Below are 24045 nucleotides of genomic sequence, written 5' to 3' on the forward strand. Positions count from 1 at the left end.
GAGCCTTCACTGAAATCTCTGTACTTGAATTTTTTTTTTTACTTAAGCAAGATTTGGATTGTGATTGGTAGTGCTTCCTATGTGGAAGGAACTATGCTGGCTGGTCACCATAACCATGTAAAACTGTTTGCCACTTTATGTATCTCACTGGAAATTAGAAAATTACATTCTGTTTTACTAGTCAGTTTATCGTGAGTAACTATATGCCCTATTTAATGGTTATTTACAGCTTTGTCTGTCCAGAACGCATCCTCCATCTTTCATGAAATGCTCCTACGGTTTTGGTGGGAGGGCTACTAATGAAAGCTTCACTCCCGTAGGTCAGATGCTAGGAAGTGAGCATCTGACCTAGACTGGACCCCTCACTGTATTCACCCCTTCCTGGCTCTCTTGACTGATCCAAAGGATGGGCATATGACCTAAATTGGGCCAATCTTCTAGATTTTAAACACTGAAGCTTAGAGAAAGGCACTTTTGTTCCTCAATGTGTATGCTGTAAGCATATGACCCTCGAGCAACTGATGGCCAAACTCCGTACCTGTGCAGAAGCCCAAGAAAAAGAACAGACCTTGACAGAAAGTAGAGACAAGCACTAATGAAAGGCAGGGGCAGCTCTGATGCATTATAATACCACCTAGTCAAGTCCCTGAGTCCAGCTGCACTCCAAACTTTCTGGATTTAGTTACTTCTTTTCTTTTTTGCTTAAGCTCCTCTGGTTTTTGTCACTTGTAACCGAGAGATAACAAACATCCAGTGCTATGAAATAAGGAATGAACTGGCTTTCAGTAGATAATATCATTATGTACTAGGTTTAAGCATTACTTCTGTCCGACACAGGAAAGAAGCTATATTCCTCCTAAGATTTTATAATCTTTGCAAAGATAAGATACATTATTTACACAATAAAAGATTAAATACAAAGTCTGTAAACATTTTAAACTAGAACGAACTATTAAGATTAGAACAGGGAAGATTGAGGTGCAATAAAAAGGACAATGAATTAAGAATGAGGAGACCAAGGTCCTCACTTGTGTCTTGCGCTAGGCATATCATTTATTCTTAGTAAGCTACAATTTCTTCACCTGAGAAGTGGGAATGCTCTACATTATTTCTTAGGTTACTGCCAGTGATGAAATTTCTGAATCATTTTGAGGATATAAAAGCATACTCTTCATTCACATGATTCCATATAAAACAAAGAAAAAAGTGTAAATTCATTTTTAACCTAACCTAAATTCTACTTCTTTTCCTATTTAAGAGTCTACTCTTAAAACATGAAATTCTCAAGATTATCACAAGCAAAAGATCCGCCCCCAATAAAAAACGTGAACCACAAATGAAGACACTCAATAGAATGAATATTTGGTATAAATGGAATGATCTCTTAAAAAGAGATTTTAGATTTCTTTCTTTCTCGATCCTACTAAAGCATATCTGAATATCATTGTCCTGTTATAACTGAGTCTTCAGAAAAATTCTAATTTAGTATTCTGCAATACCATAAAGTATTCTAAACTAGGAATAGATGGGAAAAAACTCAGTACAAACGTTAGGGAAGGAAGAAGTAAGGTGGGGTAAAAAGAACCCCAAATTAGAAATCAGGAGAACAAGTTATAAAGAATTTTATTCCCCATATTAACTTCCCTCCAAAGGGCAAGGTTTTGGATTGAAGTTCTCAGATTCGAACGAGCTAGCTTTGTGACATTTACTCTGCTGGTCACGGCTTGCCTCAAAAACACCAAAAACCAAACCAAACCAAAACAAACCAACTACTTCGGGAAACTTTTTGAAGGCACACTTAGCGAGTTCAGGGCCCACGTCTATTCCACACGTGGGGCCGTGTGTCCCACAAGTGAATCGACGACACCAAAGATTACCCCTCAAAAGGAGATTAAAAACATTACCCTCGCATTGCTTTGGCAAAAAAAGGGGAACCTTACTCCAAGTAAGGCCTCGACGCCGAACCTGGGGGGAAAGGGCTGCTTTTGCTCATCTCATTGAATTCAGCTGACCAGACCCGGCTCCGGCGCCGGAGACTCAGGGGGGGAAGAGGAACTCAGTGACTGGGGTCTGGGCTGACGGCCCCGGAGGGCGAGGCTCCGCCCCTGGGTCCCGGGACGCCCTCAAGAGGCAACAGGACTCCGGGGAGCCGGAGGCTTCGACGGTTGGGGCCTGGGGTCGCCCCTCGGCCGAGGAGCCACAAGGGGAGGCCTGTTAGTGGCAGTCACCGACAGACTCACCTCGGCGTCTTCTTTGCACTGTGGGAGCGAGGGGAACTCCAGCTTCACGTCCTCCATGGTCCCGGCCCGCGGGCTTGTGGGTGGGGTGGGGTGGGAGTGGGAGTTACCCGCCGGCCCAACACTCGGGCTGGCAGTGGCGGTGAAAGGAAGGAGGGAGGGTAGACCGGAGGACTGACGGGGAGGCAGCGGGCTTACAACTAACACACGCAGACTAAAGGGTCCCAGCGACTCCGGCGGCGGCGGTGGCGGCGACGACAGCCGGAAAGAGGAGGGCTGTGCGGCTCGTGCCCGGCCGCCATGCTGCTGCCGTCTCCCTCCCCCGCCGAGTCTCCGCGCCCCTAAGGCCGCCCAAGCTCCCCCACCAACACGAGCCCTACAACCGTCTCCCCTTTCCACCCCGCCCTCCCCGCGCCGCCCCAGCCAATCCCAGCCCACGCTCGCCTTCGGCCCGCCCCCCGCGGCCGCCAGGTGTCAGAGCGCCGCCGCCCCACCCCTTCGCGAGAGCGCAGACGCGGGGGGGCGGGGCCCTCGGGGGGGGCGGGGCCCGCGGGGCCCCGGAGGCGCAGCGGCGGGAGCTTACCGGGGATGGAGGAGGTGAGACTGCGGTAGGAGGGAAAGCACGAAGGACGGTCCTGGGAAAGGGAGTGGGATAATCCGACTCAGCTCTGCCCTTTCCGGATTGGACGCAAATCCCTTCTTTGGTGTAAGAACGGGGAAGACATCCTAGCCACCATAAACTGGCATACGAAAGGAAACTATAGTTTTCTCCCCTCTCAGAATCCTGCCCAATCTGGTGAGGTTATAACCCAGAGTAATGAAGAGTTCACCTGAAAATTACGTTATGCCACAGAGAGAATGAAACACCAGCACTTTTAAGCAAATCGAAACGGTGTACTTTTAAGAATACTTGGGAATATGACAACTAGAAAATATCAAGAAAAAATGGCAAATAGAAAAAATCCTAAGAAATAGAAACAATTGATAGCCCACTAATTTGTACATAATACCGAAGAAAGGTCTCTTCCTTTAACTAAGCTTATTAACACTTCAACGTATTATTAAACTATATGGCTTTCAATATCTTTTTAAAAGGAGTTTGAGTCAGTTAATACTATATTGTTAATAAAGTTCAGGTATATACTACTTTCTCTGGGCTTAGGGAGATAATGTTATCTTTTTTGTTTTTAAACAGATGAGGAAAATCAAGCTTAGAAGTGGAAGAACCCACACATAAACTTTCAAGATTTGTACACCAAACTGATTCCTTAAAAAAAAAACACCACCACCACCACCAAAGTAAAAAAGCGAGATAGTCATTCATTAACTGAATTGCAGATTACATTGGATAAAGTAAAAAGGACCACATGGATATCTGACCTAGACCTGACATACTATTACTTTTTATAGTCATATTTATGAAATACACTACTAAACATATATAGAAATAGAACTGTTCAATAATTTGAGTATTAATTAGATGGCTAGTTTGAGGGCTCCATTTTCTCTACCACTATGTAAACTGTTCTCTCCCTTTTAGTTACAAAAAGGCACACATTAATTACTCTGCTACCAAGTTTTTAATTTGAAGAATGATTATATTATTACCTGAGTCATATATCATTCATTCTTCAGTGTTTATGAAACTGAAGACAGTTTCTTTTTTTTAACAGCACCTTTAATAATAACATAATCTTAACTGATGCCCAATGATGATTTCCTATTGTAATTTGTTAAAGCTTTAATTACCACATAATATGAGAAAGAATTGTGTATAGGTAACGGAACTTTTGTTTTGAACATTTCTGACATCAGCATCCCCTACATCAGACGCTTAGCCTGGTATCCATAGATACCTAGTGTCCATGGGTGAGCTTGGGAAATAATAAATCTCCTAAGTTTTAATATATGCAAAATTATGTGTATGTATGTGTGAATCTTTCTGAGAAGAGTGTACAAACCTCCTCAAAAGGGAACTATCATCTCACATAAATCAAGAAAACCAAGTCACATTTAAATAGCAAATGTTACTTTTAATCATAATCTAAAAAATGGTTATGGATGTGCATGTACTATTTCAATTAACTATCACACAGCTTAATCATAGTAGGTGGAGAATAAATAAAGGCTTTCTGGAAGGAGGAATATATATAGACACACATCTATGTTACATATAACAAGATGCTCTCATGAACACTGAGTATAGGTACTGTTTTAAAATAAAATTCAAAAGTCTACGATCTAAACCCAACTTCATCTTGGTTATTAAATAGTTTAGACCATAGTAAATGTAGTCTCATAAAAGACAAGACTATATGTAGGAGAACTGAATCAAACAGATTTTATTAAACTTTTTAGGATGAGGAAAACAAATGATATAAAATAAGTCATAAGAAATGCTATCTGGTACTACTGTCTCAAACCATTTTCAAGGTTTTACAAAATACACAGCAAATATGAAAAGCTTCAACATACTCTTCTTTTATAACTTCTGCTGCAATAAATGCAACATTACCAAACATACAAATTTCTTCCATACTTCTTAAAAGTAGAATTACTGAATTACTAATTTTTACAATGTTATTCATACACATTTTTATTCATACTCTGTTAATGAGATCATTTTTGCCAATACATACATTATTTTCCTTAACTTTATTTTTACATTAAGCCAATATCTGTCATGCAGCCATCAAAAATCTTACAGTAAATTACACAGGTTTGTAGTCCAATTTAGACTCTAGCTTCTTAGAATCAGCCACTTTTCTGACTGCTTTCATGAAGTCTTCCTGTACTACAAAATCATGATCAGCACGAATTGCAAACATACCTGTGGAGAATAAAACAACATGACTGCTATATTTAATATGTGAATTATTTATTATAAGAAAACTAAGGGAGAGGGTAGTTGAAATGGGTGAAGGTGGTCAAAAGGTACAAACTCCCACTTAAAAAATAAATAAGTCCTGGGGATGTAATGTACAGCATGGTGACTATACTTATTAATACTGCATTGTGTATTTGAAAGATGCTGAGTAGACCACAAGAAAAAAATACATTTCCATGTGTGATGATGGAATGTTAACTAGACTCATTATGGTGATCATTTCATAATATATACAAATACTGAATCATTATGTTGTATACATGAAACTAATATGTCAATTATATATCAAAAAAACTTTAAAGAAAACTAAATAATGTAATATTATTCTATGGAATAAATGTGAAGGAGCTTAGATGTATTACTTCTCAGCCAACAGTTCTAATTTCCTAAAAACCACTATTATTGTTCAATTAATTTCCATAACTATAGTGAGCGCTATTTTCCAAACCAAAAGCTAGAAAACAGTGAGACAATTATCTGTATACTTAAATTCCACCTCACACAGTCCCTGTATCCAATGTCATCTTGAAAAAACAAAACAGAACAAAACAAAACCCAACTATCAATAACACATACACATTTTAGGCAGAAGTTTCCTAAGTCTACAGGCAGCAATCCCCTGGAAGCAGGGGGCAAATGTATGGTTCGGGAAAACACAAAACACCTCAGTAATTTTGATAGCTTTTCCTTGTTAATAATCAAAAGCATAGAGAATAAGAATTAAAGAAAGTCAACAAAAATCAGTGTCATTATTCATGTGAGAAAATTTACCTTTTTTATGTACAAATTGATATTTTATATGACTTTCATATCCAAATATCACCATTCAGTTTTTGCTTTCAAGTTTTTGACAAGTTACTTGTCAAATACTACTTGACAAGGAGGTAAAAGGTTTGTTTCTGGTTTTTTTTAAAACATTAGTTGTGTCATAGACATGGGTCCCAGATTTTGAGACAATCCTCATTTCATGATAAGTTTAAAGCTGGTAAGTTATCACTATCTACTAATTAAATGAATCCTACTACTATTTTCATTGAGGATCTGCTTATACTGAATTTTCACTAACATAAAATGAGTGGGTTGCAATAGAAAATTGCAAGGGTTACTTCCTGTCTTCCCTTTCAAGATTTCTACATAAGGAATCTTGGCAATAGTCATTCTATGCTGTCCTCAGAAATCAGGTGAATGGAAATGACTGGTTTTTGTAATAGTGAAGTTTTAAAACCTGTTTAGAAGGCTGTAACTAAATTAGGCAAGTTATTTTTCCAAACCTTGTGCATATTACTGTTTCCAAATCATTATTTAGTGAATGAGTGAATCTGAGATACATTCTAATCCAAAAAGGATGACAATCTCAGGATTTGAATGGAAAAAGACAACTATAATTGAATCAAGTATATTTTAACTCACAGAAAGATATGTTAACAAAAAAGGCTTGAAGACTAATAAAAAGAAAACTCAAGAATTTCAGTATGTCCCCAGATGAGAAGTTTAAAAAACTTAAATTTTAATCCATACAGAAGTTATAGTTCTTTATTGGAAATAGCTAAAAATAAACTTTTTTAAAAATATGTGGAAAAAGAGAGAATATAATTTAATGGTATCAGCCTTTAAGATTTCGATACTGCTTTTGTTTGGATTCCATTTTCACCAAAGCAATCTTCTAATAATTATTTGGTCTAGTGTAGATTTTGAAAGGAGAATGTCATAAGTTACCCCTAGTAGTTCAGGCTACTGACTGCTTACCTCTTAATATTTTTGTTTACTAATAAGTCTTTGTGAGCATGATTTATGTGATTTGTACTGAGAGTTTCTGGACCTGCAGATCTTTGATCCAGCTACTGAGTCACAGTATACCCATGAAGATACTCCTATGGAGAAGCCATGTCTGAGCAGCCTCTTTAAACACTGTCTGTTGAATTTACAAGAAATGTTAAAATAAGGCTAAAGGTGATATGAAAACAAGAGGAAATCACATATTGTAATACTTAAAAACTGTTCATATGCAACCTATGAAAGTCAGTAACTATAAAATCTACTGTAGATTTTTTTTTAATTTTAAGATTCTGTGTGGAGGACAAAAACGAAATGACTGTATGTATGGTTTTAAAGCCACTTGGTACCGGAAATAAAAATAAAATCACACAATCCACAGAGAAAATTATACTGAAAAACTACTACATTTCCACAAGTTGAATGAACACAAAATTCATAAATCAATCTTTCAAAGGTAACTACTGACAGGCTAGTATCAGAAGGCATGTCATCCATTTTGTAGCAGACACCCCCAGTGCTGGCCCAGTCGGATTTCAGCCACAGGTGTGGCAGATAGCTCTGTACAGTCTCAGACTTACTCCAGGGGGACAGCATGCTATCACTACGCATGTCTTTCCACATTCTACCCTAAGGCATCCATAAGTGCAAAGGAGTTAACATCCCCAAGGGCAAATCTCATCCCACGGAGGAATGGAGGATGACAGCTGGTAAATCAATGCTCTAGTCTCCCAAATTTCCGCCAGATAATCCTGGAAAGAATTCTGTATGTTTCTCTGAGGTCTCATCAGAACCAAACCCCTCTTGCCTACAACAGTTACTTCAATGATGCACCCTTATAACAGATTTCCCTCTTCCCATCTCACTTGCCCTATTCTCTCCTACTTCCTGGAATCAATTTCCCAGAAAATAACAAGCACTCAAATCCTTGCAAAGCTCAGGCTCTGCTTTTGGACAAACCCAAACACATTTTTAGCAAATTAAACAAATCAAAATCAATAGTAAAAACTGTACTTTAAACCCTTACCTGCTTCAGTACAAACATTTCTCAGGTCTGCTCCATTAAAGCCGTCTGAAAGCTTCACAATTGCTTCATAATCTGTTTAGGAAAAATACTGGAAATCAGTTAAAAAAATAATAATAGGAGACCTTTTTTTGATTTATTCCCATACAGAAAATTTAACTTAAGGGCTTGCTTTGAATTTAGTCAGCTAGGCATCATCTCTGTTAACATTCCACAATAGTGACAACTAAAATTAATACTTCTGTTAAGTAAACCAGCACCAAGCAGAAATAAACATATTTCTAAAACTCTAAAACCAAGAAATATCAAGATCTGAAAGCACCTTAACCTGTTTCTACACAGAGAAACTGTTAAGCGCATGTGAACTTTAGATATCTGTCAAGCTATGACTCTTATTAAAACTGTAACCAAGTATCTAATTTGAATAAATCTAGAATATTCAAAACCAACTGTAACCACAATGGAATTTAATCACATAAGGCAAATATAAAATATACCAAAAATAGTCTTCAGACATCATTTTATCATACAGAATTTTTAAATGCTAAACATTGGCTAGCTTTTCTGGTTTCTGTGAAAGCTCCAAGTGTTGAGGTATCAGATCTATGATAACAGTAATAGCTAAGTGACCTTTCTATCCACGTGACAGACGAAACGAAGAGCTGCTGCTGGTTTAAGGTAGCAGTTATGGACTGGATGTAGAACAGCGAGAGAAGAGACACATAGGCTACTACAATGTGAAAAACTGTGATAAGACACCCTTGTCAGGCAATCTGGAGTATGTCAATCTCTATTTGAAATCACACAGATAATTCATTAATTAGTCTTCATTCAGGTTCAAGTTCATGTAAGCTTCTGGAGAGCAGAAATTCCTAAGGTTAGCACAGCATCTGGCACCTAGCAAGAGCTCAGTATTGGAAGAAGCTGGTAAATTCAGCTCAGTCTTTCCAACTCAAAACTTTCACATGAGTAATGAGAAAGGCAATGGTCAACTATTTGTAATTATTTTGGACCACTAACTTTTTTTTTTTTTTTTTTTTTTAAAGGCTTGTCTTTTAAGGTAGGGTACTTGGTCTCCACGTGGCAAAGCACTTTTATTTATTTATTTATTTATTTTATTTTTTGGCTGTGTTGGGTCTTCGTTTCTATGCGAGGGCTTTCTCTAGTTGTGGCAAGCGGGGGCCACTCTTCATCGCGGTGCGCGGGCCTCTCACTGCCGCGGCCTCTCTTGTTGCGGAGCACAGGCTCCAGACGCACAGGCTCGGTAGTTGTGGCTCACGGGCCTAGTTGCTCCGTGGCATGTGGGATCCTCCCAGACCAGGGCTTGAGCCCGTGTCCCCTGCATTGGCTGGCAGATTCTCAACCACTGCACCACCAGGGAAGCCCAACCACTAACTTTTAAAAAGTTTTTAAAGTTGCTTGGCAATTATACTAGATGCCTCTAGTCCAGGGGTCAGCAAACTTTCTGTAATGGGCAAGACAGTAAATATTTTAGACTTTGTAGGTCATATGGTCTCTGTCAAAACTACTCATTTCTGCCACTGTAGTGGGAAAGTAGTCATAGACAATATGTAAATGAACGGGAGTGGTTGTGCTACAACAAAACTTTATTTACAAAAACAGAAGGCATACAGAATTTAGCCCACAATAGAATACATGGCTTGCTGGCCTTTACATTAGCCCGGTCCCTCACTTCTATAGATAACTATTTTGTAATTTCTCCTCTGTCCTCAAATCTCTAACAGTACTTTCCCATTTTCACTCTTAACTTGCTTTCTATTTCACTGAGAGAATAAAGGTATTCAGAAGAAAAATTCTCTAAGTACCTGCCATATTTAAGAACCTGTTATCATCAGCATCTATATATGCTGCCTCTCCTCCTATTCTCCTGAGAAGTCTATGCTCATAGACAAAGCCAACCTCTCTTCAAAAAAAAGCACATTATCAACTTGTATCTCTCTCCTAGATCATTCCCATGAGCATAAAAAAAGTGTTGTAAGTTCATGCATCTTAAAGAAAACTCAAAGTCCTAATCTCCATTTCTGCTGCAGCTCCATTTCTTCTCTTCTCCCCTTCGCTAGAGAACTCCTTGAAAGAGGTGTCTAAACTCAATGCCTCTTGTCCCCACCTCTCTGTTATCCATCTGAACAAGGCTCTCACTCCTACCACTCCAAAGAAATTTCTTTTGATAAGGTCACCAATGATCTTCACATAGTAAATCCAATCTCAGAACTCTTCTTATCAGACCCATTGTCAGCATTTGACAGGAAATTAGTCCCTCCCTATAATATTTCTTCATTTATTCTCCAGGACACCACCAGGCCCTGGTTAACTCCTATCTCTGTGACTAACCTTTCTCAGTCTCCTTTGATGGTTCTTCCTCTCAACTTTTTTTTTTTTTCCACTCAACTTCTTAATGCTGGAATTAGCTCAGTTTTTGAATCCCTTCTCTATCAACATTCTCTTCCTTGGAACCATTTTTATGCTGATATTAGCCATATTTATAACTCTAGCACAGACCACCCCAATGAACTATTGATGAACACAGAATTACTAATCAACATCTTTACTTGGCTATCTAATTGGCATCTTAAATTAAATATCGCCAGAATCAAATTCCTCATTCTCCCTTTAAAACCTCATTTTTCCAGTCTTCCCTTGCTTTAATTGATGGCAATTCCATTTGTTCAGTTGCATGAGTAAAACACCTAAGTCTTCCCTGGTTCTTCTCTTTAGTTCACACCCTACATCCGATTCATTAGCAAGCCCTGTCACCTCTATTTTCAAAATATATCCAGAATCTCATTATTTTAAAAGATTTTGCTACCACCTTGGGCCAAGCCACCATCATCTTTTGCCTGCATTACTGAAATAACCTCCTAATAGATCCTCTTGTCTCTATCCTTGTCCCTCTAGCTGCAGCCAGAATGATCTTATTTAATGTAAGTGAATTTTGAAATATTTACAGATGAAATGATAATGACTGGAATTTGCTTTTTAAAAATCCAGAGGGAAGGTAAGAAGTGGGAGAGATTACAGATGAAGCAAGATTGGCCAAGAGTTAATTACTGAAGCTGGGGGATGAATTCCTGATAAGATTATACTCATCTCTACTTTTACATATTTCTAATTTTCTGTAATACAAAGTTAAAAATAATAAAAAGTAAGGTCATATCATTCCTCTGCTCACAATTCTCCAATGGTATCCATTTCACTAAAAACAAAAGCCAAAGTTCCTACACAATGGCCTCAGTAAGGCTCTACACAATCTGACCCCCATTACTTCTACGATTTATTTCACTTGCTACCGTCCCAATAACTCTGCCACAGAGACCCTGACCTCTATGCTGCTCCTGGAATGTTCCATGCACACACCTACTTCAAGGCCTTCTTACTTGCTGTTCCCTCTGCATGATTTTCCCCCAAATATCCAAACTTAGCTCCTTCACCTTTTAGGTCACTGCTTAAAAATCACCTTGGTAAGACCTTCCCTGCGCTTCCTCCTCCCCACCTCTGTTCAAAAATGTATACATTCATGCCTGCTCCTGGCATTGCCTTTTCTCCTTTCCTTGCTTTATTTTTCTCAATAGGACTTATCATCATCTAATATACCATAAAGTTGACTCCTGAACAACATGGGGGTTAGGGGCGCCAACCCTCTGCACAGTCAAAAATCTGTGCGTAACTCATAGCGGCCCTCTATGTTCACGGTTCTGCATCTGTGGATTCAACCAACCCCAATCAGGTAGTACTGTAGCATTTACTAGTTAAAAAAAAAAAATCCACGTATAAATAGACCCACGCAGTTCAAACCCATTTTGCTCAAGGGTCAAGTGAATATTTTACTTTCTTCACCTGTCTTTCCTGACAAGAATGTAAGTTATATAAAGGCAGGAATTTATCTGTTTTGTTCATTGCTATATCCTCAGCACTTAGAACAATTCTTAGCATACAGCACATGCTCAATAACTATAAGCTAAATTCAAGACCACCATGTTTCCTGAATTTAAAACTAGATTTGGTAGACTATCAGTGATATCCAATAGCATTTTACTTCATTTACCAAATGTAAATATATATAAAATAGGTTATTTACTTACCTATTTCACCATGCTTTGTAATGGGACCCGCATGGATTTTCAATATATCTAACCTTGCTTGTTCGTTTGGTAAATCAATATCTGAAAATAAGAAAATTATAAGAAATTCTTTTGCAGTCAGGTTTTTTGTTTTTTAAATAAAGTAGGGGGTGAGGAGGAGGTATGGGAAGAGAAATGGACATAGACAAAGGGAAATGGACAGCAGGCAAAAAAGCTTAACTCACGTATTTTTCTATCTAATCTGCCTGGACGAAGCAAAGCAGGATCCAGTGTATCTGGTCTGTTTGTAGCCATGATCATTTTAACTCTATGTAGAGTATCAAATCCATCCATTTGATTCAGTAGCTAAGAATATATTTGTGAATATAAATCAAAGGCACATTTTATAAAACATCCCAACCATTAAAAAAACACATAGCACACACCTTTTATATGCCTAAGACCATGAAATGTATTGCTTACAGATACATATGTGATGTGCAGAATGATCATTTGATGGAATCATATTTTTTTCTCTCTCTTACATAAAGGGATATATTTTCCATCCTAAAAGTTCCAAGATAGATTATTTAATGCTTTTTTTTTTGGCTGCGCCTTGCAGCATGCAGGATCTTAGTTCCACGACCAGGGATTGAACCCGTGTCCCCTGCAGGGGAAGCACGGAGTCTTAACCACTTAACTGCCAGGGAAGTCTCCAAGATAGCTATAAAAAGGTACATAGTTGAATAATCTATCAGATAGTTTTAATAAATCTGAAGGCATCCATCCAGTCAAGAATTATGAAACTAAGTTATGTGGATCTGATTTCCAATGTTCGAATTTTTTTGTTACAATTACTTTTAAAATAATGTTTCAAGAGCTTATGGTATGCCACACATAAAATTTACATCAGGATAACTGGAAACAATGATTTTCTACAAACCTGATAATAAATCCATTAAATATCTTTTCAAATAATTCTACTATACACAGAAATACTGAGATACCTAACATATTTCCTTCAAGTCCTAAAGTTTTCTTGAATAAATGTTGAAAAATCTAACTGCATTCAACAAACTCTTTAAAACAAAGCTAGCCTGACAATATGTCTATTTCTTCATGCCAATATGTCTAATATACCCTAAGTGTTAGCTAACAACATATCAGCTACATGAATAAAACTAGTATCTGTGTTTTTAAAAAAATACCTCAATTTAAGGCTTCTAATAGACTCTACAACAAATTTTAAAATACTGTCTTTTCTGAGCAGACAATATAATTTATAAAAAACAATTTTCAAATACCCTTACTGAGACAGAAGTTGACAATGCATTACCTATGCTACCTATCTATTTATAGGAGTTGGAAAATGTGTTTGGAATCTTGCCATCACTTTCACAGAATTTGGAGTGGGAAAAGACTTTAATATACATTTCAATATCCCATCATCCATCTTCAATAATCAAAACTATTTTAGTTTCCTTTCATTCTCAGCAATAAAGAGAGGAAAGTATTAGTAATTTTTAGAGCAGCCTCATACATAATTACAACTCATTTATTGCCACTAGTTTTAATATATTTGTCACTCATAAAATAAATAAATAAATAGCTGAATAAAACTAACACAAAATCACATTCACAATGTAAGTACAATATATAATTTAATTATTTAAATGGCCAGTCTGCTCAAAAAATGTAGAACGGTACAGCTGTAAATCAAATGAAATTTTGTAGATATCCCTATTATTTTCTAGTACTCATTTTCTTACTAGAGATTGTGGTAAAGAAAAGTGTTCATTCCTGTCAATACTGTACTTTCAAATTTCATACTTAAGTGCATTCTTCATTTAAACCATTGTCCATATTTTGACCTTCAAATATCCAATGTTCACTTCTTCACTTTATAAACATTGATTTCTTTATAAACAGGCTTTACCAAATATTACCTCCATTAAAGTTCTCTGAATCTCTCTATCAGCTGAAGTACCCTCAGAAAACCGACGACCACCTAAAATAATGACGTGGAAACTCATATGCATTACTCCTTTCCTCTTTAAGCATCATTTAAGAAAATATGAAAATGATAGTGTCTGGGGTTTAAAACATTAAGATGAAAATTAATTAACAAGAATTACACTGACAAAATTAGAATTGATTTTGGTATAATGTTTATCATTTTCTCAATGTTAAAGGTTATTTATTAAGAATGGTTAAACTTTCTTAAGAATTTTTTTAAAGTAACATTCAATTCATTTTGCTACTTCACACAAGTTGCAATTAGAGGTGAAAAGAGAGGGAAAAAGTTCTTTTAGAGTTAAAAATATTCCTAACAGTTTCAAGAAAAGTTTAAAATAAATTTTAAGAAGTGTTATTCTTACCTATAGCATCTATTTCATCCATAAAAATGATGCATGGCTGATGGTCCCTGGCATAATTAAACATTTCTCGGATCAAACGAGCACTTTCACCAATGTACTTGTCTACAATAGAACTAGATACAACCTGATTGAAGGAAAAACATTATGGTAAACATAGGACAATTCAAATAAAATTTATTTTCAACAGCTACAAAAAGAATCTTCCCTTTACCTTTAAGAAATTGCAATCCAACTGGCTAGCAACAGCTCGTGCCAAGAGTGTTTTTCCTGTACCTAAGAATGACAAACGAAGTCCTAATTTAATGGAAAGTAAAACAAATTTTCAAAAGCTTTTAAGAATGTAATCCTTTGAATAGTAAATTTTGCAAAATGAAAGCTGTCTTAAATAAAAGCATTTAAAATCATTTAAAATCCCAAAGCACTTCCACTCTCAATATTAAAATTTAAAATTTTATTCAAAATATCCCTTCTAATTTTATTTTAAGCAAACTGAATACATAACTTTAGAAATATATCAAACCCAACTTACAAATAGACCATGATGGAAACTTGTACATTCAAATACATTGGGCTATACTGAACAGAGTGGACCTTTGCCTACGTATGATATTGTAATATCAAGTATTTATTTGGAAACTACTGATTCAGTGGGTTATGAAAATCTTCCAAATACTGGCATTTTCCATTATATAATATACAAAAATCACATTTGTTAATACCATCTCCGATCTCATCCTGTCTTGTATTCACAAACACACTGGAAAGTTGTCAAGCTCATAGTACCGGACATAAAGTTATCAAAAACTCAATTTTCACTTGAAAGCTCAAATTTTATCACTGGCTACAGATGGTGTCAGTTGTTTAACATGATTGGCTAACTTCATTCATTTTTTTAAAAAAATGTGTACAGGGACTTCCCTGGTGGCACAGTGCTTAAGAATCCGCCTGCCAATGCAGGGGACATGGGTTTGATCCCTAGTCCGGGAAGATCCCACATGCCATGGAGCAACTAAACCCGTGTGCCACAACTACTGAGCCTGCGCTCTAGAGCTCGTGCTCTGCAACAAGAGAAGCCACCGCAATGAGAAGCCCGCACAGTGCAACGAAGTGTAGCCCCTGCTCGCCGCAACTAGAGAACGCCCGCAGAGAGCAATGAAGACCCAACACAGCCAAACATAAAAAAAAAAAAAAAAAAAGTGTGCCAGGTAACCAATAACCAGTCTGATAACTGACCGTAAATTATCCTTTCAAGTAAAAATGGCATTCTGTGAAAAGCAGCTAATTCAGCAGGCAACTCAAATAATCGCACAAATGCTTTTCCTGGAGATATCTATCTTATTCAGTATGCAACAGAAGTACTTTATATGTATTTTCCATTTCATCACAGAATACAAGACATTATTGAAGGATCAAAAGTTAATATTTTTAATCCTTTAGCAAGGACACTTTATTTTATTTTATTTATTTATTTATTTATTTTTTTTAAAGTTTAATTTTTTTTTTAATTTATTTATGGCTGTGTTGGGTCTTCGTTTCTGTGCGAGGGCTTTCTCTAGTTGCGGCAAGTTGGGTCCACTCTTCATCGCGATGCGTGGGCCTCTCATCGCGGCCTCTCTTGTTGCGGAGCACAGGCTCCAGACGCGCAGGCTCAGTAATTGTGGCTCACGGGCCTAGTTGCTCCGCGGCATGTGGGATCTTCCCAGATCAGGGCTCGAACCCGTGTCCCTTGCACTGGCAGGCAGACTCTCAACGACTGCGCCACCAGGGAAGCCCAAGGACACTTTAAAGTGAAACTGACATCTTTTTTTAAAAAATACTGCAAATGTGAGTGGCCCCAAAGACAATGACTACTATACCATTTTGTGCCACTGACTTAATTGATTCACGCTATGGCATGAGTAGCTTTACCCTCATTGCTTTGCACCATCAGCACAGATGTGAGTTGCCTTTTTCTTTTTCACTGTGTTGACATCTTAGTATTATAAGAGTAAGTTTTGACCTTGCAGAATCCCTGAAAGTGTCTCTGGGACACCCAGAGGTCTGTGAACCACACAAGACCATTGCTTAGAATCACATGGCATGTTTAGATATATATATCCTATGAAGCACAAGAGGACTAAGCAAGACTAAGAAAATAGACACACATCCCCAATCCCTTCCTTACTCTGAACAGAATGAAGGCTGGAATTGTCACATTAAATATCTCCATCTCATTTTTTTACTCCTTCATTCATTCATTCGCTCAGTGGGGCAGACATGATTTAATACCAACCTGGTGGTCCATATAACAAACAGCCTTTTGGAGGTATTATTCCTACACGTTGGAATAATTCTGGGTTTGTAAGAGGTAATTCTATTACCTAGAAAAGAAGTTGCATGTTTCTTAAAAAGTTAGTAAAGATTCTGATGTACTTTCAAATATTTTAAGTAAACTATCAGCAGAGTTACGTACATACATCATAATTCATAATAGATCTAGAATTCAGTGCTATGTAAAACCACTTATATTAGAGGTTTTTCTTCAGGTAGATGTAAGATATCTCTTAAATCTAAAAATCTTAAAATATTTTTAAAATTAATTAATTTAAAAGCATCTGGTAATTTGAACTATTTATTATTTAACACACTTGTTAAAATAACCACACACTTGCCTAGAGTGATGGTTGCACGGGCATATAATCTGTCAAACACATCTGAACTGTACACTTAAAAACATGTGAATTTTACTGAATGTAAATTATGCCTCAACGAAAAAATTAACACTACAAAAAATCAGTTACGCAAAAAAACAAAAAGATTACACTACTGTGCATCTGAATACAACAAAAATAATTATAAAATGGGGAACTTTGGTAAGATATAACTGCCACTAAGAGAAATGGTACATAAAATTTTCTTATGTTGGCGTTTTGTCATAGTAGTCTTAAAAAAAACATAAATTCTGCTCTCAATGTTCTAAAACTGATTCAAAGAAAGAAAAGTGGAGAACAGCAAAAGTGAGGATTTGACTGCCCAGTTTAAACTCTTTACTTGAGAGATAAACCTCTACTGAATAACTCTGTCCATAAGGTATGATTAAGACACGCCAAAATTGTGAGAAATTAATATTCGCAATTGTCTGCAGATGGATACTGCATGTCCTTGGTGTGTGTGCGTGTGTCTGTGTGTGTGTGAGAGAGATTCATTCTGCTCCTATGGCTGATGCAGCAAATCACTGTAAAAGATTTCACTGTTTCATGAAGCACTTGTTCTTCCTCTTTTCATTAACTACAATGTGAAAAGAATAGGCTTTTATTTATGCTTAGGCCAATGCTTCCTCAAGTATGGTTAAAAAAAAAAAAACTTGGTTTCATAATCACCTGGAATGCTTGTTTAAATGCTAATTCCTGTGCCCCACCCCCAAGCCACTGCATCAAAACCATGCAGAGGGCCTAGGAATCTGTATCTTTAATAAGAGTTCCAGAAAATTTAAAGTGCTGAAGTCTGAAAACCACTGGTTTAGGGCTTAAATCAGATAACGTAAGCCATTCCAATTAATCAAATTCATTCCTGAGTATTTCCATCCTAAATTAAGATGAAATCAATACAACAATGTAATTTGCTTAAAAGAGAATTGTTAAGAAGCTATCTGTGCTGTGAAGCAAGGCAACCCTGATTTGATTCTTCATGTAATAACTTAAAAGTTTAAGCCATGCTAAAGTCAATATTTTTCTTAAATGACAGCAAACAGCTTTATCAAAATAAAATATTTAAGGCACAGATAACTGACTCTATTTAAGGGCAACAGAAAATCAATGAGGTTATGGGAAAAACTACATTACACACACTATCCAAATGTGCTCTGACCCAACTAAACTACTAAGATAATCAAAATACCAGATGGTATGGGCATTGGATTACATCAATTATTCTTAGCTTTTTTTCCTTCTTTGTCATAAAAAGAGCAGGATTTTTCAAACACCAAATTATCTCCAAATTTAACAAAAACCCATAATTTTCATAGCTAGACATTCAGTGCTATTCTTCTCTTGGCAAAAATATTATATATGTAATATTCAGTAAACACTATTTGGACAAAGTGACTTTACATCCTCTTTCTCCCTTCAGGCATTTTAAAACCTGTACTACTTCTTAGTAAGTTCAGAGAATAAAGCACACACTACCAACCTCTCGTAACTCCCGAATCTGTTCTGACAGCCCTCCAATCTCAGAATAAGAAACATTCCCGGGGTCCTCATGAGACATGTTGTAAACCAGTGGGTCCACCTCTCTTGGCAAATACCTGTAACGATAAGGTGTGCATTTTTCTTTTAAAAGGTATTTTCTCTCAGCCTACAAATAGAGTATAAATGACTTGCTTATGCAAGCACCTGTAGGTGATCTTAGAAAATCATGTTGGGACTTCCCTAGTGGCGCAGTGGTTAAGGATCTGCCTGCCAACGCATGGGACATGGGTTCGAGCCCTGGTCCGGGAAGATCTCACATGCCGTGGAGCAACTAAGCCCATGTGCCACAACTGCTGAGCCTGAGCTCTGGAGACCGCAAGCCACAACTACTGAGCCTGCGTGCCACAGCTACTGAAGCCCATGTGCCTAAAGCCTGTGCTCCACCACAAGAGAAACCACCGCAATGAGAAGCTCGTGCACCGCAATGAAGAGTAGCCCCCGCTCGCTGCAACTAGAGAAAGCCCATGCGTAGCAATGAAGACCCAACGCAGCCAAATAAATAAATAAATTAATTAATTTTTTTAAAAAACATGTTTAAATTAATTTGAAATTAGTAAAAGCGGAAAAGTGGCAAAATATTCAGGGATCTCAAGAAGCATATATTTTGGATAAAATCTTCCCTCCATGAAAATAAGATGTAAACTAAATAGTACAAGAAACCTACCTCATGATAGTTAGTGTAGTCATATCCAAAGCAACTCTTGTTCCTGGCTTCAGCTTACTTTTGTCAAGCTAATTATGTAAAACAAAAGGTGTTACACAAACACTTGAAAAGGGGAATAACACTCTAACAAGAGCATAGTTAGAAGCCAAATAATCATTTTTACCCTTCAGAGAGAACACTAATATTAGATTATATTAGATTATAAACACCATGCCCAAGGGAAGGGTTTATAAAAAGTAGTAATTCAAAGTTATTTCCTTCTGCTCCTTAAAAGAGTGTCCTTTTGTGCAATCTCAGTGTGAAATGAGAAATCACTAATATACAAAGTCTGAGGTGGCAACAACCTTGTTTTTGAAGAAGGAATTGACTGCAATATTTTACTTTCAAAGGCTCACTGTTTAATATAGTTTTGGTCATTATTTTGATTTAGGCACTGTAGTACAGTGACTTTGGCAATTGGTACCAAAGCATTTATACAGAAATCCCTTAATGAACATTTGGGGGGGAAGAAAAGGAAAGCATCTTAAAGGTATGTCCATTAGATTTATTTTTAAAACTATAGTTTTGGGAAGAATGTGTTATGTGATCATAGGAGATAAGGGGGATATGCACTCTATTTCCCCTTAGAGATTTTTTATTAAAATTCTAAAGAACAAACAAAAAAACCCCAGCAACCTTCATTCATGCCTTTGCTACATGCCAGACACTATGGTAAATATATTACTTTACATATTAAGTTGAATCATACTAAACAATTTATTGGCATATTTAACTTATTTGGATAGAAGTGGAGAGAATCTATCCAAATAGATTCAAATCACACTCAGGCTGTCACTTGTCAAAAATAAAGTTATTTTTAGAAAAAAACTGTAATTTTTTAGTTTTTTCGAAAAGTGCAAAAAGAAATAATAAACTGCTCGCCAATACAATTTCAGAATCATACAAATTACTGACCACTTTTCACAGGATTTTGCAAAGAACGCTTAGTTTAGGATTTAGAGCCAATTAAAATGAAATGAAGATATGCTAAATACTAGGTTTAATATAATGGATTAAACTAAGAATAATTGCCAGGTACAGTAGTCCTCCCCTTATCCACATTTTCAGTTACCTGAAAATATTAAATGAAAAATTCCAGAAATAAACTAATCCTAAGTTTTAAATTTCATGCTGTTCTGAGTAGCGTGATGAAAGCTATGTCCTCCGTACGTGAATCATCCCTTTGTCCAGTGTATCCCTCCCGTTTATCACTTAGTAGCCCTCTCGGTTATCAGATCCACTGTCCTGCTGATTTAAGTACTTGTGGTCAAATAATCCTTATTTTACTTAATAATGGCCCCAAAGCACAATTGTAGTGATGTTGGCCATTCAGATATGGCAAAGAGAAGCCACAGACCCCTTCCTAATGAAGCGGGGAAAGTTCTCGACTTAATAAGGAAATAAAAATCATATGCTGAGGTTGCTATAATCTACAGTAAGAACAAATCTTCTATCCATGCAATTGTGAAGAAGAAAAAAGAAACCTGTGCTAGTTTTGCTGTCACGCCTCAAACTGCAAAAGTTACAGCAACAGTGCATGACAAGTGCTGAGTTAAGATGGAAAAGGCATTAAATTTGTACAAGATATTTTGAGAGAGACCACATTCACATGACTTTTGTAACAGCATTTTTTTTTTATAATTGTTCTATTTTATTATTATTTTTGTTAATCTCTTTCTGTGCATAATTTATAAATTAAACTTTATCATAGGTATGTATGTAGAGGAAAAAACATAGCATATATAAGGTTTGGTATATGCCCAGGTTTCAGGCATCCACTGGCGGTCTTGGAACATATCCCCCAAGGATAACGAGGGACCACTGTACTTGAAAAAGAGCTTAAATAGAGATGAATATGAAGTTATTTCAACATTTACATCTATAGGGAATATATACTCTGGCTTTTCTAATATTTTCCAGTTTTCAAATACTCTCTTGCCCCTCATACAACCACAAAATATCAAAGAAATGCCAACTTTTGGCATCCAGAGGGCCCTGAAAGGGACATAAATATCCTCTGTCGGATTAGGCATCTGAAATTTTGATTTAGAAAATGTCATCCCACTTATATGCTAGGCAAAATCTTAAGACTGAATTTAGTCCCTAGGAAAAATTCAATTCTATAGCCATGTCATATCAATGTTTTAAAACCTGAACCTGACATAACAAATTCTCAGTTTAGAAAGCTCTTCCAATGAGTTTATAAGAATTCGCTAAAGACACTTCCTAAAGAATAGGGTAGTAAATAAATTGGCTTCAGAGGCTACTAAATGATGCAAAGCCATTTGTCGGCGTTTTGTGATGACTGCAAGATAAAATCTGGAGTTATTTCAATTTGCCGATTCTAATTTAAATGAACTCATACAAAATCAATTTAGCCTACAGTAAAGTCTATAAGTAATATTTTTGAATGTTTAAATATAAAATGTAATTTATAAGGTCTAATACTTTTAAGTCCTCTTCAAAAAAGACACTAAAATAAAATAATCTGAGATTTTTTCACTTCTAAAATTCTTTGATTTCTCAGTGTGTAGAGCTGACTGAGGCAATGCAATAGAGCAGAAAAGTAGAGACTACCGGGAGTCAAACCCATGGTTTGAGTTCATGCTTTGCTAATAACTATCTATACCTGAACCAGTCACCTTTGGAAGTTATGGGCATAATGCCTGACCTGCTTACCTTGAGAATTAAATACCGTATATGAACGCGCTTTCGTCAATTATAAAGCACTATAGAAATGTAAAATGTTACCTGTCGACGACAACCCACAACATATCTTGGTCCATTTGTAGCTTTAACAATGACTAGAGGAAGAAAATGAAAAAACAAATTGAAAAATAGAAAGTAAAAAATAAATATACCCACATTGATGGCAGATTGAGTTTTATTTCTGTTCTCCAAAAGACAAGAGTTGAAAGACAACTTAGTCTATGCAAGAATATCATCTACCTTCATTACAGTCATTAAAATAATAAGTATTTCAAAAGTTGGTGGTGGGAGGGAGGGGAGTCTGCTCTTTTTTTCTTTACTAACAACCTAATACACTTACATTTTTCTTCAGTTAATTGCTTAAGTACTTCACCCACAATCTAAGAAAGAAAGAAAAAAAAAAAGCATTACTTTTTGCCAAGAGCTAAAAAAACAAATCACCATCACCCTCTACACCCCAAACTCCATTACATACCTGCCCAACACTTTGTAGGGCCTTCAGATCATTTTCAGACTTTTCATACTGCTTGGTAAGTTCTTTTAATTGTTCCCTTACTGAAAAATATAATTTGAACATTTTAAACTAAATAAGCGAGTTTAAGTCACTAAGTCTAACTTTATTTAAGTTTATTTAAGTCTATTTCACTTTACGTGTATTTTATATCCACTATATCAAACCACAAAAAAAAAAATAATGCCGTTTGTAGATGACATGTTTAAAAACGAAATGTTACAGAGAAAGCACCATGTTTTTATTTTCTTGATCGGCAATACTTACTTGTTTGAGCACATATTAGGTTACATTCGTAACAGATATTGACATTCTGACACTTCCGGATTTGAGATTACAAACCCGAATGATAAAAGAGTTAGACCCTTCCTCACTTCACCTACCCACATGAACTGTTACTCTTTGGCTTTCTAACCTAAATAAAGCGCCACAGAATTATACAGTTAAGGTCTTCCTTCATTATTTAAACCATTCAGGTTTGTCAGTGACGGTGCACTAAGAAAAATTATAAGTACTCTTTTGGTTCAGGAGTAAGGGAAAATTGTGTGCCTTGCAGAGTAATTCAAAACACGAGCAAAGAAGAAGACTATGATTGACCGATGGACGCCTTCTCTCTTAAAACTCCGCGTTCGGCTTTCCATTCCACTAACAAGCCAACTATCCGAGTCTCGTCTCTTGCTTGAGCTTCTTTGACTCAAAGTCTCTTTCCGCCTCCAGGTCCCGGGACTCCACCAACACTGCACTCCTTGCACCTCAACCTGGAAACATCCCTGACCCACTTCTTCCCCACTCCCCTCTGGTCATCTTCCAATTCCATCTCAGAACTGGGGGTGTTCTCTCTGTCACCTGGACCAGACTGGGCCATTTCCACGCCCGAAGAGGCTCGGCTTCCGAAGCTATAGGCGGGGATGACAAAGCGCCTTGTCTCCGGACTGAGGCCTTCTCTCCTCGGGGCTCGGTTGCCGAGCTCGGCCAAAGGCCTCCGCTTTGTCAGAGACAGGAGCGGGTCCAGGCACGAGATTATGTGGAAAGAAAGGTGCACTCACACTCCTTGAGACGGCCGTCGATCTCCTTGTGCTCCAGCAGCTTCTTGCGGTAGTCCTGAAGCGCCTTATCTCTAGGATCCGCCATGATGAGAAGCCGCCGCTCATAGGGGATGCCGGGAATGGCCATGGCCGCCCGGGCGGGGGAAGGGGCGGGGCGAGACAGGAGAGCCTCCCTGGAGGGGCGGGTTCGCGGAGGACACCGCCCCTTCCGGTTTGCCCCGCCTCTGCACTCCACTTTTGCAACGTCTGCGTCTCTCTGCACTAGGGCGCCGGCGTGCACCGAAGGAGACCTCCGGATACACCATCCCCTGCAGGTCAGCCTGGGTAGAGCAAGGGCGCTGTCCCCTGAGAGGCCTTGGTATTTTTAAGTCACTGCTGTTCTGGAACCACAAAAGACTTTGTAATAAACCAAGATGAGAATGAAATAGGGAATATATACATCTCTCTCTAAAGAGCCCTGATGGCTTATCGG

General features: G+C 37.4%; 2 protein-coding genes across 6 annotated transcripts in view; both read right to left on the bottom strand.

Moving 5' to 3' along the window:
- STYX (serine/threonine/tyrosine interacting protein) overlaps positions 1–2624 on the bottom strand; it is a 36689-nt gene extending 34065 nt beyond the window's left edge. For all 4 annotated transcript variants that reach the window (XM_082450900.1, XM_082450899.1, XM_082450897.1 and 1 more), the window contains exon 1: positions 2241–2624. In XM_082450900.1, coding sequence (XP_082307026.1) covers positions 2241–2297 — 57 coding nt within the window. In that variant the 5' untranslated portion in view covers positions 2298–2624. The remainder of the gene's footprint in view (positions 1–2240) is intronic.
- Positions 2625–4555: 1931 nt separating this feature from the next.
- PSMC6 (proteasome 26S subunit, ATPase 6) lies at positions 4556–23747 on the bottom strand. Of its 2 annotated transcripts, XR_014260244.1 has the most exons (15): positions 23574–23747; positions 22492–22571; positions 22357–22396; positions 22059–22111; positions 19269–19336; positions 18546–18660; positions 16651–16738; positions 14590–14651; positions 14379–14502; positions 13947–14008; positions 12246–12366; positions 12022–12102; positions 7925–7996; positions 6871–7036; positions 4556–5067 (listed from the first exon to the last, which is right to left on the bottom strand). XR_014260244.1 is itself a non-coding variant. In XM_082448411.1 (14 exons), the coding sequence occupies exons 1-14, from the start codon at positions 23698–23700 to the stop codon at positions 4949–4951; spliced, it is 1212 nt and encodes a 403-aa protein (XP_082304537.1). In that variant the 5' UTR covers positions 23701–23738; the 3' UTR covers positions 4556–4948. The 2 variants fall into 2 exon arrangements, 1 of the variants encoding a protein (XP_082304537.1); XM_082448411.1 differs by lacking the exon at positions 6871–7036 and having other exon boundaries at positions 23574–23738.
- Between the last annotated feature and the right edge of the window lie 298 nt (positions 23748–24045).

The sequence above is a fragment of the Balaenoptera physalus genome, assembly GCF_965194825.1.
Source record: "Balaenoptera physalus genome assembly, chromosome: 2".
Taxonomy (NCBI): domain Eukaryota; kingdom Metazoa; phylum Chordata; class Mammalia; order Artiodactyla; family Balaenopteridae; genus Balaenoptera; species Balaenoptera physalus.